Source organism: Bos taurus, chromosome 21, assembly GCF_002263795.3.
Source record: "Bos taurus isolate L1 Dominette 01449 registration number 42190680 breed Hereford chromosome 21, ARS-UCD2.0, whole genome shotgun sequence".
NCBI lineage: Eukaryota > Metazoa > Chordata > Mammalia > Artiodactyla > Bovidae > Bos > Bos taurus.
The window spans coordinates 18,938,855-18,956,190 of record NC_037348.1 but is presented as its reverse complement, the minus strand read 5'-3'; the positions used below and the strand labels follow the sequence as shown (position 1 = coordinate 18,956,190).

The following is a 17,336-nucleotide window of genomic DNA, read 5'->3' as shown; positions in this document are numbered from 1 at the left end:
AACTTAGAGTTTATCTAACCCAGAGACTGTGAATAGGGGAATAGTGGGTCCCAAGACCACAATATTTGGCTGGAAATAGGGTGTGGCAAGATCAGTAAGGTAGCCTAAGCCATTTGGGGTTCATGCAAAGGCACTTTCAATCATTGTTGGTCGCTGAACAGGGTGGTAGATTGGTAAATATGAGGTTTTAGCCACATAAGTTGACAATGACATGTTAGATAGATTAATCTGTATTACGAAGCTCCAAAACAGTGGCCTTGAAATGGAAATTGGGATTGAGGAAGCCTAAACTAATACTTGTTAATCATCTAATGCATTTCATGTGCCAGACTCTGACCTGATCCTTTTTTTTTAAAATCACAACACTGCCTGCAAGATAGATAATGATATTTACAGTTTACAGAAAGGGAAACTGAGGCTCTGAGAATTTAGGTAATTTACTTAAGGTTTTAAGGTCACACACAGCTGATGGGTAGTAGAACAGGAATTTGATAGCCATTCAGTCTGTCTCCAGGTCTTTCTGCCATGCTTTGCTGAAGTGGGGAATCTAGTAAAAGGATGTGTAAATAAGATCCGGCAAAATAAATATTGAAACTTGATGTCTAATGAGATACAGGGATAAGATGATACAGGCAAGAAGTGAGGATGACTCCAGTAGTTTGTGCCTAGATAATTGTAAGCGTGGTAGTGATTTTAAAGAATCAGCCTATTAGGAAGGGAGATTGTTTGCAATGCGTGCATGTGGGCTAATTCACTTCAGTCATGTCCAACTCTTTGCGACCCCATGGACTATAGCCCACCAGACTTCTCTGTCCATGACATTCTCCAGGCAAGGATACAGGAGTGGGTTGCCATGCCCTTCTCCAGAGGATCTTCCAGATCCAGGGATCAAACCCAAGTCTCTTATGTTCCTGCATTGGCAGGCGGGTTCTTTACCACGAGCCCACCTAGGAAGCCCCGTTTGGGATAGAAATTAGAGAAATGTTGGGTTTGTGGTTATGATGCACAGTGACGGAAATGCCAAGTGGCCAACTGGCATTATGAGAATGAAATTTATATGAAAGTTTGTGGCTAGAGTTAAAGTGTTAGAAGTCACACCCCTAGGTTTGCACATTAATAATGGGTTTTACAAGGACATGGAGAGAGAGAGAGAGAGAGAGAGAGAGAGAGAGAGAGAGAGAGAGAGAAGATGGTTAGAGCAGTATTCCTACACTTTAACGGCCTGAGGATTTTGTTAAAATACTGGGGAGGCGGGTGGGATACATTGGGAGATTGAGATTGACATATATACACTACTATGGATAAAATGGATAACTAATGAAAACCCACTCTATAGCACAGGGTACTCTACTCAATGGTCTGCAGTGAATTTAAATGGGAAGGAAATCTAAAAAAGAGAAGACGCATGTATCACTGATTCATTTTGCTGTGTAGCAGAAACTAACACAACATCGTAGACTATACTCCACAACTATACTCCAATAAAAATTAATGTAAGGAATACAGATTTTGATTTACTAGGTTTGGGGTCAGAGCTTGAAAGTCCTCATTTCTAGCACACTCTCAGGTGAAGCTGCCCCTGCTGGTCAGAGAACCACACTTTGAGTAGTCAGGGGTGAGAGGACTGATCCTTGAGAAGCTACCATAGGTACAGGTGAAGGAAAAGAATCCAGCTGAAAGAAGGGGGACAGAAGGGTAGAAAGATGACATAGTATCCTGAGTGTCATGGGGGATGTGGGATGGTCAAGGTGAAGAGTAATGGGGAAAATCTAGTTAAGGAGTAACCATTGGTGAACTTCAAGAGGTCTGTTTCTGTGAGGGAATAGAACTTGGATAACAGGAATTTAATCATCAATGACCCGTGAGATTGTGGAATTGCAATTGGAATTGAATCATGAAAAATGTTGGTACCCAAGGGCTTCCTTAGTGAGTTTGATCCCTGGATTTGGAAGATTCCCTGGAGGAGAGTGTGGCAACCCAGTCTAGTATTTTTGCCTGGAGAATCCCATGGACAGAGGAGCCTGGCGGGCTACGGCCCATAGGGTCGCAAAGAGTTGGACATGACTGAAATGACTTAGCAAGCATGCAGGAACGAACCAAGGAAACGGGATGATAGCCAATGGTATGTAAAGTGAAGGACATTGATCCATCGTTTACTAGATGAGAGTCTGGGAATGTGGGCACACTTGGATTTGGTACATGAACACATACCAAAAGATAAAGATGACCATAGGTAGATTTCTGCAGAAAGGAGAGTAGAACAGGATTTATGGAAGACGCTGCAGAGAGAGGAAATAATTGAAGAAGGAAGTTGGAGATAGGATTGAAGACACCAGTTTAAAAAAAAAAAAAGAAAGAAAATACATTTTCCTCTAATATAGAAAGAAAGGGCTCTGGTCAGGGTGGTGCAGCAAGCTTTTTAGTGCGCCTCCTCTGCTTCAGAAACAGAAAAATATGAGAACACATAACTGGGCCTGAAAGCAAGATAAATAACCTGATGGATCATAAATAGTACAGAAATAAAAGGTTGATGAGCAGGGCTACCTTCATTCTCAGGCTGGGCTCCAAGAAGGAGGCAACAAGTATTTTTACTTTTGTTGGAGGCAGAAAGTAAGGACAGGAATTTAGCTCTTGAGGGTTCTGCACGGCCATATATACTGCAGACTGTTGGGGAATCATGAGCTGGGGACAAGCTTCCACGCTGATGAAAAGAGCCTGAAAAAAGTGTTGTCAGTCCCTATATGAGAGTACAGCTAGGAGGAATCTCTGAGCCTCAGGAGGTAGGGGAGAAGGATTAAGACGCAACTGTGAGATGATGAACTGACTTAGGCCGCTCAACTAGCTGAAGCCTGTTCTCCTACATCCCACTGCAAAATCAGTATGGAAGGGAGCAACTATTCAACATGAGGGAAAATAAAGTTATATTATCACCTCATACCAGTCACAAAAGAAGTTACACATTCAGGTTGAACATTTGAAGTAGAATTTTTTGTTTTCAGCAAATTTTTTATTTTAACATGGTATTACCCTTTAGGGGCCCCAGGCCATCATTATAGGATGGGTTTGGAACTGAAGTTCTAAGAGCCTTGGTGGAGGCAAAAATAGCAACAACAAAAACATGAGACAGTGGTGACTAAGCACAAAAGAGAAAGAGATTAAAAAAAAAAACCCTTCCTACACAAAATCAGCTACAATCCAAAATTATGAACTTTGTAAAAAAAATAACAGATAACAATAGGATATTTGTTATCCTGATTCTACTCAACAATGTTCTGGAGATTCTACCAATTCAATAAGACAACAAAAGAAATGTAAGAATAGTGGAAAGATGCATGACCTCCCTTTTGTGAGTGATATGATCATCCTCCATAGAGTATCAAAAGGTATTTATAAAGCTAGAATGAACTAGGAGTTCAGCAATGTTACTAATAAAAGATCAATAAGCACAAATTAATATAGTCCCTAAACACCATTAGAAACTTTAATTGAAAAAAAAATCGCATTTACAATAGCAACAATAAAATGAAACAAAATAAAAGGCAAAAGATAAGCAATTCTTCTGGAAAATACAAGACAGTATTAAGAGCATAAAATGGAATGAGTAAATGGAGCATATATCTTGTTCATAAATAGGAAGAAGCGATAAATGAAGATGCTGAAGATCCCCCAAGTTTATAGATGAAATACACTCCCAATAAAAATCCCAGCAGGATTTTTGATAGCGCTTACTTGATAAGCTTAATCTATAATTTATATGAGAGAATGAAAAACAAAGAATCACCAAGGTATTTTTTTTTTTAAAGAAGATAAAGATTGAGGAGACTTGGTCTCATATACGCTACGAGTTGGACATGACTGAGCGACTTCACTTTCCCTTTTCACTTTCATGCATTGGAGAAGGAAATGGCAACCCACTCCAGTGTTCTTGCCTGGAGAATCCCAGGGACGGGGGAGCCTGGTGGGCTGCTGTCTATGGGGTCGCACAGAATCGGACACGACTGAAGCAACTTAGCAGCAGCAGCAGCAGCAGCTCTCATATACAAAAAGACTTATTATAAAGTTAAACTAATTAAGACAGGGGAAACAAATAGGCCAAAAATATAATGGTGGTTTTTTTTAAAACTCAGAAAACATATATGTATATGTATGCAGATACACAGATAAACAGAGATATGTGACTATGTGTATATTTTTGATACGTCATTGCAAATCAATATGAAAGGGAGAATTTATTCAGTAAAATCACTTGAGGAAAAATATTGGCATCTCATACCAGGCACACAATAAATTATGAATTCTGGTTGAAATTTAGAAGGTTTTTTAGGTAAGGTTTTATCTTGAAATACTTTTAGATATACAGAAATGTTGCAACAAGGATGCAGGGAATTCTCTTATACAGTTCACTCAGTTTTCTTTATTGTAATCATCCACTTCAAATCACCATGATACATTTGTCACAACTAAGAAGCCAACTTCAACATATTACTATTAACTAAACTGAATACTTCATTCTGATTTCACCAGTTTTTTCTCAATTGTCTGTTTTCTGTTTCAGAACCGCATCCAGAATACTGTATTGCATTTAGTTATCATCCCTATTATCCCTTGTGTCTCAGTAGGTAAAGAATCTGCCTGCAACGCAGGAGACCTGAGTTCAATCCTTGGGTTGGGAAGATCCCCTGGAGAAGGGAATGGTAACCACTCCAATATTCTTGCCCGGAATCTCATGGACAGAGGAGTCTGGTGGCCTGCAGTCCATGGGGTCACAGAGAGTCAGACACGACTGAGCGACTAACACTGTCACTTCCAAATATATAAATTATTTGGAATTCTTCTCTAAGAGAAATTGCTGCTGCTGCTGCTAAGTTGCTTCAGGCATGTCCAACTCTGTGTGACCCCATAGATGGCAGCCCACCAGGCTCCCTGGTCCCTGGGATTCTCCAGGCAAGAACACTGGAGTGGGTTGCCATTTCCTTCTCCAATACATGAAAGTGAAAAGTGAAAGTGAAGTCACTCAGTTGTGTCCAACTCTTAGCGACCCCATGGACTGCAGCCCACCAGGCTCCTCCGTCCATGGGATTTTCCAGGCAAAATGTACTAGTGTGGGGTGCCATTGCCTTCTCTGAGAGAAATTGCTAAACGTAGTATTTTTAGAGGAAAGGAGTACATCCTTTTGATAAGGGGGAAAAAATCTTAAGATATAGCTTATAAATAATGTTAATGGAAAGATTAATACATTTGATGACCTTAGTTTTTTTTGAATGGATATAAGATAGCATATACAAAATTAAAAGATCAACCATAGACTGAGAGAACATAATTCCAAAACATGTAGTCAACAAAGAATTTGCATGCAGAATAAATAACAGGCTCCCACAAATAAAAAGGATAAGACAAACTCATATATAATGTATATATGTATGTGTAGATGTATAGTATGTGTGTATACATTATGTATTACTCTATAATATTATTGGACTTCCAAGGTGGCTCAGTGTTAAAGAATCCACCTGCCAGTACAGGAGCCATAGGAGACTCAGGCTCAATCCCTGGGTCGGGAAGATCCCCTGGAAAAGGAAATGGCAACCCACTCCAGTATTCTTGCCTGGGAAATCCCATGGACAGGGGAGCCTGGTGGGCTACAGTCCACGGGGTCGCAAAGAGTCCGACATGACTGAGTGATCACACACATACTATTATTATATAGGCAATATATATCCACACACACACACACACATAAGGTATATAATACACACACACAACACAATGAAGGAAGCATAGGAGGAGACAGTTCCTAAACCAGGAAACTCCAGTTGAGATGACGGAAACCTCAGCAGTAATTAGGAAATGCAGCTATAGGAAGGTAAGACCTACCACACATCAGCGAATATCAGATATGGAGATATGAGATAAGAAGTTCATTCATTTAGTGATCACAGAAATGAGTTGGTACCATCACTTTAGAGAGACATTTAGCAATACAGTGAAGGATTTCTATACATGATAGAGATACCCTCTAAAGCCCTTCTTCTCAAACATTTTTTTTTGTGTGTGCATAGAAGTCACCCGAAGAGCTTGTTAAAATGAAGATGTTGATGTCCTGGAGTCTCAAAGCCTCCATTTCTGCTAAACTCCCAGCTGATGCTGAAACTGGTTCACATGCCCAGCCCTTGAGTAAAAGCCTCTAGAGCAGAGGTCAACAAACCTGGCCCCTATCTGTTTTTGCCAGTGACGTTTTAATTGGAACACGTCTGTTTGTTTCTGTGTTGTCTATGGCGGCTTTTGGACTGCAATGGCAGGATTTAGTAGCAGCAAAAGACAACTGTATGATGTGTAGAAATCCTAAAATAGTATTCATTATCTGGCCCTTCACAGGGAAAGTTTGCCAACTACTGCTCTAGAGAAACTCTCCCATGCGCATGGAAAGAGACTCATGTAATAATATTTATTGCACCTTTTTTTGGGAATTATGACAGAATGGAAATAAATGTCAGTTGGTAGAACCGGCAAAAAATTTGTAGCATGTTCACATGCTGAATTCCATTAGTTACAATTAATGAATAAGAATTACATGTTTAAATATGGATAAATCTAGAAGACATCCCTTGTTTTAAGAAGTAAACTTGGGCAGTTTTCTTAACAGATATATACCTCTGCAGCCAGATTATTAAAAGATGCCTGGAAATGAGCCTCATCTATCTCAGGGCAGTGGTTACCTCTGGTGAGGGAGTAGATGAGGAACAGGATGATGGATGGATTCATATGGGCTGATAGCAATAGGTGTAATGTGATCTATCTCTCTCAAAAATTTGAAAAGAATATATCAAAGTGTAATAAATTGTTAATATTCGGTGGTGGGTATCCAGTTCTGATCATCTCTATACTTTTCCTATTTCAGATATTCCAAACATTTGAAAAGAATGAAAAGAATCAAAAAGGGGGAAATGTGCTGAGTATAAAGTATTGGGGGACTTCCCTGGTGGTCCAGTGGTTAAGAATTCACCTGCCAAAGCAGGGGATGTGGGTTGGATCCCTGATCTGGGAACTAAGATCCCACATGCCTTGGGGCAACAAGCCTGCAGGCCAAACCTAGAGAGAAGCCCCTCCCTGCTACCCCCACTCCCACCTCACATGCCAAAAGAAAAAGAAAAAAATAAAGGCAAGTATTTGAAATGCAGGGAGGGAGATGAAAATAAAGAAAGGCTATTCATACCTGAGGTTCTCGCTCCTCTCAGTTAAGCAAGAGATGTTCCCGTATGATAAATTATCCCTTATATGGTTAATTTTGAGAATGGAAAACAGGTTTTGCCAGGTGACTAATTTTATTCCATGGCTTATGAAGTATTTTGATTCTAAAAGGTCAGTTCACCAGTGTCCTGGAGTGGAAGGAACTTCACTTTCTCTGGGACTCATATTTCACTTCTTTGAGCCAAGCTCAGCTTATTGGTGGGACAATAGTGATGCCAAGGGCAAAGCCCCCAGGCATATTCTCCTCCTTTTGAGTTCGAGCTTTGCAGTATTCCTCCAGGGAGAGTCAGGAGAGCCTTCAAGATTCCTTCAGGGAAGTGCCTTTTGCTTTTGTCTGAGAATCTCAGTGTTCTTCACCCTTTTATCTCACCCAGGCATGGATGCCCTCCCACTGTGACTTCCCCTGGCACGATTCCCTGAGCTAATTCACATTTCGGTTACATTCAGCCACAGCCCCCTCTCTTAGAGCATCTGCACACAGCTGGAACCAGACTTTGCACGTGGGCCAGGGCGGTCTCATCATTGATTTTCCCAGCAGTATTGAGGCAACTTTACAGGAAGAGGTGCTGTGTGCTGAAGTTGGGGATCTCAGTTCACTACTCTTAGCCATGAAATATACAAGAGGGACATTTCAGTTCCAAGTACATTTCAGTATGCTAAAGAAGCCTTTGTAGCTTGTTGCTGCAGGGATGTGGGAATACTTTGGGTCAGATCATACCCCATGAAATTTAACAGCTGCATTAAAAAGTCTTGCTAGCTGGCCCTTGACAACCTTTGGTCAAGTGCCTTGTATGTGCCAAGCAAAGTGGAAGCATAGCCAACTGATAATGCAAATACTCCAATACCCTCTTCTTCCCCAAAAGCAGCATTGTATGTAGTCGTTAGAATATTTTCTTCCTGGGAGCTCAATTTCTGAACCCAGTGCCCTCTTACCCGTTGAACTCCTGAACTAGCTCCTCTTTCTGAGATAAGTTTGTCCTGATGGAGATTTCCAGCCACTTCTTTATCATTTTTAACCATAACCAGTGAAAAGTACAAGTGTTAGTTGCTCAGCTGTGTCTGACTCTTTGGGACATCATGGACTGTAGCCCACTAGTCTCCTTTGTCCATGGAATGCTACAAGCAGGAACACTGGAGTGGGTAGCCATTCCCTTCTCCAGGGCATCTTCCTGACCCAGTTCTCTGTCCTGCATCGCAGGCAGATTCTTTACCATCTGAACCACCAGGGAAGCCCAGCTATGCCTAGAGGGAGCATATATTTGGTTATCATAGGGACAGTCAGTGAGGCTCCCTGACATGGCATTCCTGGTCCTTAACGCACAGCCTATTACCTAGTGCTGGCTTTACATTTATTATAAAGTTCTAAACTCAAATGCTAGGACAAAGCATTCAGGGATTATAAATAAATGATGGGACCAGGTGGAGGTAATAGGGAGTGGTGGGGTATATGGCAAATTGGAGAACACACACCCTGTGTAAACAAAGCGGCCACTCCTTTCCTCTAGCTGATGACCATTTTGCCTAAAGACTGGCCCAGCACTGACAGAACTCCTGGATGTTCAAGGGAATCTAGAAATAGGGACCTTTTAAATGTGAAATCCCCCAGCTTTTAGATGTTGCAAGCTGATTCAAAAAATTTGTTTAATTATGCTAAAAAGAGATACAACATAAAGCCACAGATGGCCCATAGGTTAGGTTTGCAACCTCAGAATAACAGAGAAAATGATCTGAGTGATTTAAGCAAGTTAGTTTGTGGCCAGCAAGTCTAGCCCTTTGGGTCTCACCTCCCTGGCTCAGTGCCACCAGCTTTTTGTTGAATCTGATGGCAGGAGAGGAAAGACCTTAGACTGAGAAAAGCAACAGCCACATCAAGAGGCAAAGATGAAGAACCACGTAGCCAGAGTCACATCCTGGGACCCCTAGGCTCTTTGATGACCGTCTTCCCATGACCTTCCAGAGGCCACCGCAAAGGCCGCAGATGAAGCAGGCGGCATTATGAGGGACACTTTCTTTACCATGATGTGCCCTTTCCTGTCACTTTTGCTCACATCGTGACCCAAGGAGAGGGTGCCGGGGAGAGAGTTCTTCTGGGCTCCATACCTCCCAGGAGGGTTCTGACTTTACACCCTTGCTCTAGGTGTGACTGCGTTCTGAATAATTGCTCTTCCCTCCAAATTCACGATTTTCTTTCATCAGGCTTACTTTGCATCCTTCTTGAGTGGAACTCCCGGAATTAACACAGAATGAAGGGGTCAGTGTCTGGACAGGGCTTGGGATTCTTTACTTGGAAGGTCCCAAGACAAACAAAGTGGTAGGTGTGGCTGGCTACAGAAGTTCAGAAGATGGTTCAGAAGATGAGGCGGCCTGGGCATCAGCTGGCACGAGGATGTTCAGTTCTCTGACTAGGGAAGCCATTAGTGAGGAAAGAACACTCCAGCCCTCCAGCCAGGCCTTGCAGAAGGAGCCAGAGGCAAAGCCCTGCTTTCCCTGGAGAATGTCCCCATCACTGCAGCCTTGACCTCCATTTCTGCCTCCTTTTCCCAAATATCGATTTGCAACAAATAGAAGCCATATTGCAAAGTAGTTAATGACAAGGGGTTTAAGGTTATAAAGACCTTGTTCAGTATCAGACTCTGCCACAAAGTGAACTTGGGTTGTTTTTTTTTTTTTCTTTTTAATGTATATTACTGAGCCTCAGTTTCCCCGCATGTAACCCTGGGATTCTCCAGGCAAGAACACTGGAGTGGGATGCCATTTCCTTCTCCAATGCATGAAAGTGAAAAGTGAAAGTGAAGTTGCTCAGTTGTGTCCGACTCTTAGCGACCCCATGGACTGCAGCCCACCAGGCTCCTCCATCCATGGATTTTCCAGGCAAGAGTACTGGAGTGGGGTACCATTGCCTTCTCCGAGATTTAATAATATCAACTTTTAAAAGGTATTGGAGGGACTTCCCTGGTGGTCTAGTGGTTAGGACTCTGAGCTTTCACTGCCAGATTTCACTGGGTCTAATCTGTGGTTGGGGAACTAAGATCTTGCAAGCCACATGGTGTGGCCAAAATAAATAAATAGATAAAAGATATTGTTGTTGCTGTTGTCGTTCAGTCGCTGAGTCGTGTCTGACTCTTTGTGACTCATGAACTGCAGCATGCCAGGCTTCCCTGTCCTTCACTGTCTCCTGGAGTTTGCTCAAACTCACATCCATTGGGTCGGTGATGCCATCCAACCATCTCATCCTCTGTCGCCCCATTCTCCTGCCCTCAATCTTTCCCAGCATCAGGGTCTTTTCCAATGAGTTGGCTCTCCTGCATTGCAGGCAGAGTCTTTACTGTCTGAGCCACCAAGATACTGGAGATGCTGAATTACCTGTAAGCAGTGCCTGACGCTATCACTAAGTTATATAGATCTTTGGATTCCAGTGTGATCAGTGATGTATTGAATGGTAGGATTGTTACAGACAGGTATTACCTGAGGCTCCCTTCATGTCTTCCCACCCCTTGAGGAACCACACAGAGGCTGTGACTAGAATGCCTCATGCCTGGGGTGAGGCACCCATCAGGCTCCCCACCCTGACATCTGTCCTGGGACCCTCCTGCTCTCACTGTCTCTCTGGACAAGCGTCTGCATTGCTCTGTGCATCTGATTCCCTGTAGTTAAGCCATCCATGACCTCAGTGCCAGAACGCCTGTGTATTTCAACCTCCTCCTTCTCCCAGCCAAGGATATGTAAGTTCTAAGCATTCCCGTGACATAGCAACGTGAAGATGATGAATGAATATATTTCAAAAGGAAATGTTGGAGAATTATCCAGTAGAGCTCCGCTTGGTATTGGGCCTTTTAGCAAGGCTATAACCCAAACCCACCTTATGGAGTTTGGGAATAAAATTACCATGTCGGATAACAAAAGGAAGAAGCAGGGACAGAAGGGGAAGCCTTGAGAATCCAATTGGATGAAGAGCATGTAGGCAGAAGATGCGAGGCAGTTCTCACCGGCAGGTGTTTGGAAGGCTGCTAGCACTGAACTCCCCAGGCTAGAGCATAAGAATGGAGCTGGGATGAACCAGAGAGCATGAGATGAATGGGATCTACAAGACTGTCAGGAAAACAGAGAAGTGTGAAGGTCTAGGTGTAGGCCATCTTTTGTGTTGTGCAACCGAAGCAGCCAGCCCTGGTCTTGCTGCAGTGAATATTAAAGAACTTGCCGCTGAGGATGCAACCTGCTTTCGGCCCCAGGGGATTGGCTCAGGAAGCTTTCATCCAATTGTCTGGGTGCTCAGCACTCCCGAGCCACTTCCTTTACAGTTTCCCTCCCTTCCCCAAAACAACCCCAGAGTCTCTGGTCGCATCTCAGGAAAACACACACCTAGACAGTCCCCGAAGACCAGGCTTTGTTCTGAACTACAGAGGGCCTACGAGAAACTTTGTGCTGGATGACTCTGGGGAACACTGTCTACAGATGGAGGAAAAGGTTAGACGTGGGGGTCCGTGGGCCACGGGTGGATGAGGCTTTCTTCAGAGGTGTGTCTGCCCACTATGGCCTTCCCTCCACCCTTCTGTCTCTTTCCCAGTCTGTGTCCATGGTGGTCCTGGTCTCCCCTGCCTCACCCCCACCTCCCACAGCATATGCCTTTTCCTTCCTGCTCTCGGGTTGTTCTGAGTGAAAGGGGGAACAATGGAAGATTTTGGATCTGTGCCTCTTATGCTATCAGGCTTCAGCATTTAGAATCTTGGAAAGGCTCCACCTGGGAAAGAGTTCCAGAGAAAACAAACTTCAGATCCTGGCTCATATGGGAGAAGGCTCATGTTCACGGAGGCAGCTTTAGGGACCTTGGCAAAGGCTTAGGCAGGCTTGGCCCCTGCCTTTAATGGATCTGACATGGAATCTTCCAGGGCCTGCGATGCTGCGTGGCTTCTAAGGGAGATTTCACTCTCAAGCTATAATGACACCTCTTTCATAGAAGAGTTGTCAGGTCTCTAAGGGGACCAGCAATTTTTGTTGTTCTGACTGTTGTGCCCTGAGACGGCCAAACTCCCCATCTCTTCTGCTCTTCATTCCCCTTTGCCAAGTTGTTTCCCTCTTGGAGAGCAGCTGAACTTCTTTTATAGGGGGCATGGGCCCAAAAGGGGAGCCTCAAGACCTGCAGGATCATCCCTCAAGTCATAGGAGTCATCCTTCCATCCCCAGAAATGACATCCAGAAAAGCAGTGGTGGGCACAAGTTCAGGGTTCCCCGGCACAAGTTCAGGGTTCCCCGGCCCAAGAAGAGGGATGGGAGCAAGCGTGGTAGGGAAAGGTTGGACAGAGTTTATGGTGATTCCCTCGAGCAGTTCTTTCATATCACCGCATGATACTCAGAAGACCATGTATCTAGATTTTATGCCTAAAGTAAGGCAGATGCCCCTACAGTTAAGGCAGTGTGAGCACAGGAGCTGGGAACACCTGGATTTCTGTTTCTGGCCTTGTGTGCTTAAGAAAACCACTTCCCCTTGTCTTTGCACTTGGGGCTCAATACTGACCACTAATTTCCCCATGTCTGCCTCTTCTGCCAGGGGTCTTTTCAAACATAGACAATCATGGGATATTAAACTTGAAGGACAATAGAGATCATCTAGTCCCATCAACTCACTATATATATGAGGAACCTGAGGTCCAGAGTGGGGAAGTGTCTTACCCAAGGTCACATGGTGAGTTACCTCCTTTGACATGTTTGTATGCAGTACAGACTCCCCTCCACCCCTCACCAATTTTGATTCTTAAGATCTTAAGACCTCATGATGTCTTCATAGGTCCCTGAGGACTGGGGGATGACTAGGTGCCTGATGTGGGTTGGTACTAAAATTCCTTAGGTGAGGGGGATTTTCCAGGCCAGGATACTTCATAGGGCCTAGATGAGGAATCTGGGAGAAAGGAGAGAGGGACTATGGCTTGGAGAGAAGCAAGGATGTCAGAGACCCTCTAGGCAGACTGCCCAGACCCATGAGAACCCTTGTCCTGGGTTAGCGCAGTGATGTTATCACACAAACATCTCACGTTGAGACTGAGTCTCCCTCTAAACATGGTGTCATCAGCGAGGAACTTTTCCTCTGTCTCCACAATCTGACCCCAATGCCCGCAGAAGGAGGGCACCCAGCATCCAAGATGACTCAACTCTGTTTTCATTGTAATATGTCCTGAGAATGAGGAGGGGAAAGTCTCAGTGCAACCAACCCAATCTCTCCCCCTCACCTCCAACTGCCATCACACCCTCCACATAGCTGCACACAGCTTTCCTAAAAAGATAGGCTTACTCCTGCCTTGTCTGCACGTGCAGCTAAACAAACACACGCCCATTACAGACGTTATTTTATAGACATGATTTTAATGTGAGATTGAAAAACCTCCTCTGGACATTTGATCAATATTACCCATATCTCTGGATATCCAAACTCCGTCCATGGCAGTGTGGGCCAGAGACGAGCTGAGCCAGCATGGAATCCTCCTTGCCTGAGGCTGCCCATGGCTTGGTCATCACCAGTGCCAGCCCTCCAAGGTTTTTCCATCCCCTGTAAGACTTGGAGGGCTTCCCAGGTGGTGCTAGTGGTAAAGAACCCACCTGCCAATGCAGGAGACATAAGAGACATGGGTTCAATCCCCGGGTTGGGAAGATCCCCTGGAGGAGGGCATGGCAACCCACTCCAGTACTCTTGCTTGGAGAATCTCATGGACAGGGGAGCCTAGTGAGCTATAGTCCATGGGATCGTAAAGAGTTGGACACAACTGAAGCGACTGAGCACATAAGATGGAATTATGGGGAGGTGGAGTGATCAGCCATCATTTCACTGAATGGGTGAAATGGGAGGACAAAGTGAACAAGAACGTGTTTCTAGTCTTGGAAGTACAGCACCCCCAGCCTGGTGCAGTCAAAGGTGGTCCACATCGTGCCAACTAGGATTAGAAATAGCTCACTAGAATCCCTTAAGAATGTCTGGAGAGCATTCTCTCTGACCCCTTTGCTCCCCAGGGACCCTGGTGATTATGCCCCCTCCCCACTTCCCTCCCAGGCTCATCATCAGGGCCTCCTCCTACTTAGATGAGGTTGCTCCTCCTCTTCCAGAACAATCCAAGGCCATGCCCCCAAATGTTTTGCTCCCATCCCTTCCTCAGTTCAGTGGAGGCTGCAGCAAAAGTGGAGTGTTTCCAGTTTCTCTGACCGTGCTTGGTTTTAAGTTAATCCCCTCCTCCTATCCTTCCCTTTTGCTGAAAATTCGTTTGGCTGTTCCCAGTATATCTGTATCCATATCTCCAGTTGTCCCCTGTCCCCCCCAACATGCCCCGACCCCGTCCCCACCTTTCGAGCTCCCATCTCTTTCCCCTTCTAGTTTTGATCTTCTTTGGGGGTTTTGGTTTTTACTTTATTTTGCTTTTTTCTGTTTTTCTGTTTTTTTGTTTTTGTTTTTTATAGGTTTCAGAGAAATTATGTTGAATCCAATAAGCCTTCCCGGACATTCCAAGCCTCTTAACCATGGCATCTATGTTGAGGATGTCAATGTCTATTTCAGCAAAGGACGTCATGGCTTTTAAAGACTCCTTTTAAGCCTCCCTGTTTTGATGTCTCCTTGGTAGGCTGGGCCCTCTGAGAGGTTGGAAGCTCTAGGCATTGTTCCGTTTGGAGCCGGGGATGCTAACTAGAAACCACTCGAGCCATCGGTGCCCCCTGCATCCTTTATCGCCACCAAGACGGGTGTGTCCCCGCCCCCCATCCACCACTGGCAGGGTTGCCCTTCCCCTCCAGTCATCACTGTGCTCCTTTTTTTTCTGGCCTCCAAGGCAGCTCCTGCCATCGTCTTTAGAGCCAATAAAGAGAATTAAAAACCTGTGCACCAGGAACCATCTTTTAAACATACTAGCCAGTCTCTTGCTTTCCAAAAACAACCCAACCACCACGAGAAAGCCTGATGAAGTCCAGCCGTGCTCCGGCCTCGCTTTCTCTGCCTGGAAGTGTGGGGTCTCCCTGGCTCTCCTTAGGATACCAGGCCACCCTCTTAGTGACCTCGTCGCCCTGCAGCCTCCCGTGGGGAAGAACATCTAAGGAGAGGTGGAGACGGCGCGGTGAGAGGAGGGGGAGCCAGGCCCACATGTTGGCACCAGATTAGGTCTCAGAGGAAAGAATGGACACCAATCATTTTCTATATATATACATATATATATATATTTTTTTTTTTCGGTGGAGAAAACCATGTCTTTTTGGGGACACACTTTCCCCCTACTTCCTCTTCTCTCTGCAACGGCTCAGTGAGTGGTATTAGAAAACCCCTTGGAGAAGAGGATTTCTCCAGGGCTCCTTCTTGGCCCCTAGACCTACAGTTCCCATGAGCTCTGGCTGCAGGAGGTCTTGCCCGAGAACCAGGCATCCTGCTAGGACCACAAGGGACCAAGGGACCCAGGGACCAAGGCCCTTCCTGCTGGCCCGTGATTCCGGCATTGGCTCTCTTCCCCCACTTTTACTTGTTCTTGACTCTGAGAACTTTCGGCGCCCAATGGAATCACCATTTCAAGGCCAAGATGAACTGAAGGGGAAAAGACGTAAAAATTGGCCTCCTCCAGCCCCTCTCATGGCACCAATGGAAGTGTCATCCTGTCCTCTGGTCAATATATGTGTTTACTTTGCTTGCTTTGACTCATGCCTTACTCCATGGCCACCCTCTCCCAAAGAGGAGGGATTTGTTCCCCCATTTTCACCTTGATCCACAGCGGCGGGGAGAGTGGAGGGAATGCCTTTACCCCAGCTTCCATAGGAAAAGTATAGGTGTAGGGCCTGGAAGTCCCCTAGATTTGCTGCCCTATTGGCTTAGTAGATGTCAGGGCGTGGCTTACTTCCTCCCACCCCTGGTACTTCCACTGTGGGGGCTCAGCACAGGCTGCCCCCTTGAGGGTGGAGCACAGAAGAGGAAAGGGCCAACCATGGGGAGCTTGTAGGACAAAACGGTGGTGGTTTTAACCCACTAAGTTTGGGAGTGAGGATGCACAGAGATAGATAGCAGATTCTCTGCCTTGGGAGATTTCCCTGGGGGTTAGGATTCCCTCTTAGGGTTTTTGGTCCTGAGTCCTGTGGATGGGGGTTCTTCAGGTCAGGTTCCCAGCCTGGTTCTGGAGACGCCTTCTGTGGGTTTTAAAAATACAGAGCTTTCCAAGTTCTTGCCCAGTATCTGGGGTGGCCTCCCGGGCACCTGAATGTCCAGAGTATCACACGGGGGTTCACGTTGTCTCCAGGACCTCAAAGGATGTGTTTATTCAGCCCCTCCCAGCTCCCCACCACCCCACTCCCCACCACTTCATGTCTGGCCATTCCCCACTGTGTCCTGCCAACTCTTTGGGCCAGGGCCTCTTTCTGAGTGTGGCTTTAAGGAGTAAGCTTGAGGATGATGTTTTTTGATTATTGTAATTCATTACCTCATTTCCAGCCTCCCAGGCTTCATCCATCCCAGCATCTTTTATTCTGCCATTTTCCCTCATCTTGTGCTATGACCATGGGGCGTTATGTTTCCACAGAGACTTATAGGAGTGTTCAGTGTATAGTTTCTTAATAAACACTTTATTTTCTAATGAAATGACTGAATCAGACCTCTTATTTGGCATTTTTTGCAAAGAATATTAAAGACATTTCAGGCTACCCCTGTTTTTTTTTTTTTAATTCCTCCCTATTTTACTCTTTTAAAGAAATTTCTTAGCGAAGTCCTATTTGCAAAGGATTTTACAATCTGCTCCATTGGTTGCTTTCACTGAGACCTCTCCAGATACACTCTAAGCCCATACAATGAAGTGTTTCCTCAATCTTACTGAGAAGGCATTAGAGGCACAGAGAAGTTGATTGGTTCACCCAGAGTCACACAGCACAAGAGGCAGAAGCAAAATTCAAACCAGACTCCACCAAATACAACTCAGGTAACTGAGACCCTCGCCTCCTTGGTGGCAGGGGACTCTTCTGTTGTCTGAGCAGCCAAGACCTTTGGAGATTCTTTCTTCAGAACTGAGGTATAAGGGGCTCTGGAGTGGGGTCAAGGGATCCTTTATCTTTGGGGCACCAGCAAGCCAGTGTGATTTTTCCCTTGGTTG

The 17,336-nt window shown here is 45.0% G+C and overlaps 1 protein-coding gene across 14 annotated transcripts in view; it reads left to right on the top strand.

Annotated features, from left to right (window-relative positions):
* Nucleotides 1–17,336, top strand: part of NTRK3 (neurotrophic receptor tyrosine kinase 3) — a 439,365-nt gene that overhangs the window by 304,037 nt on the left and 117,992 nt on the right. For 2 of the 14 annotated variants that reach the window (XM_059879144.1, XM_024981895.2), the window contains 2 exons: nucleotides 12,794–12,928; nucleotides 14,686–16,831. In XM_059879144.1, the coding sequence (XP_059735127.1) occupies nucleotides 12,794–12,928; nucleotides 14,686–14,804 (254 nt within the window). In that variant the 3' untranslated portion in view covers nucleotides 14,805–16,831. 14 annotated transcript variants of the gene reach the window in all.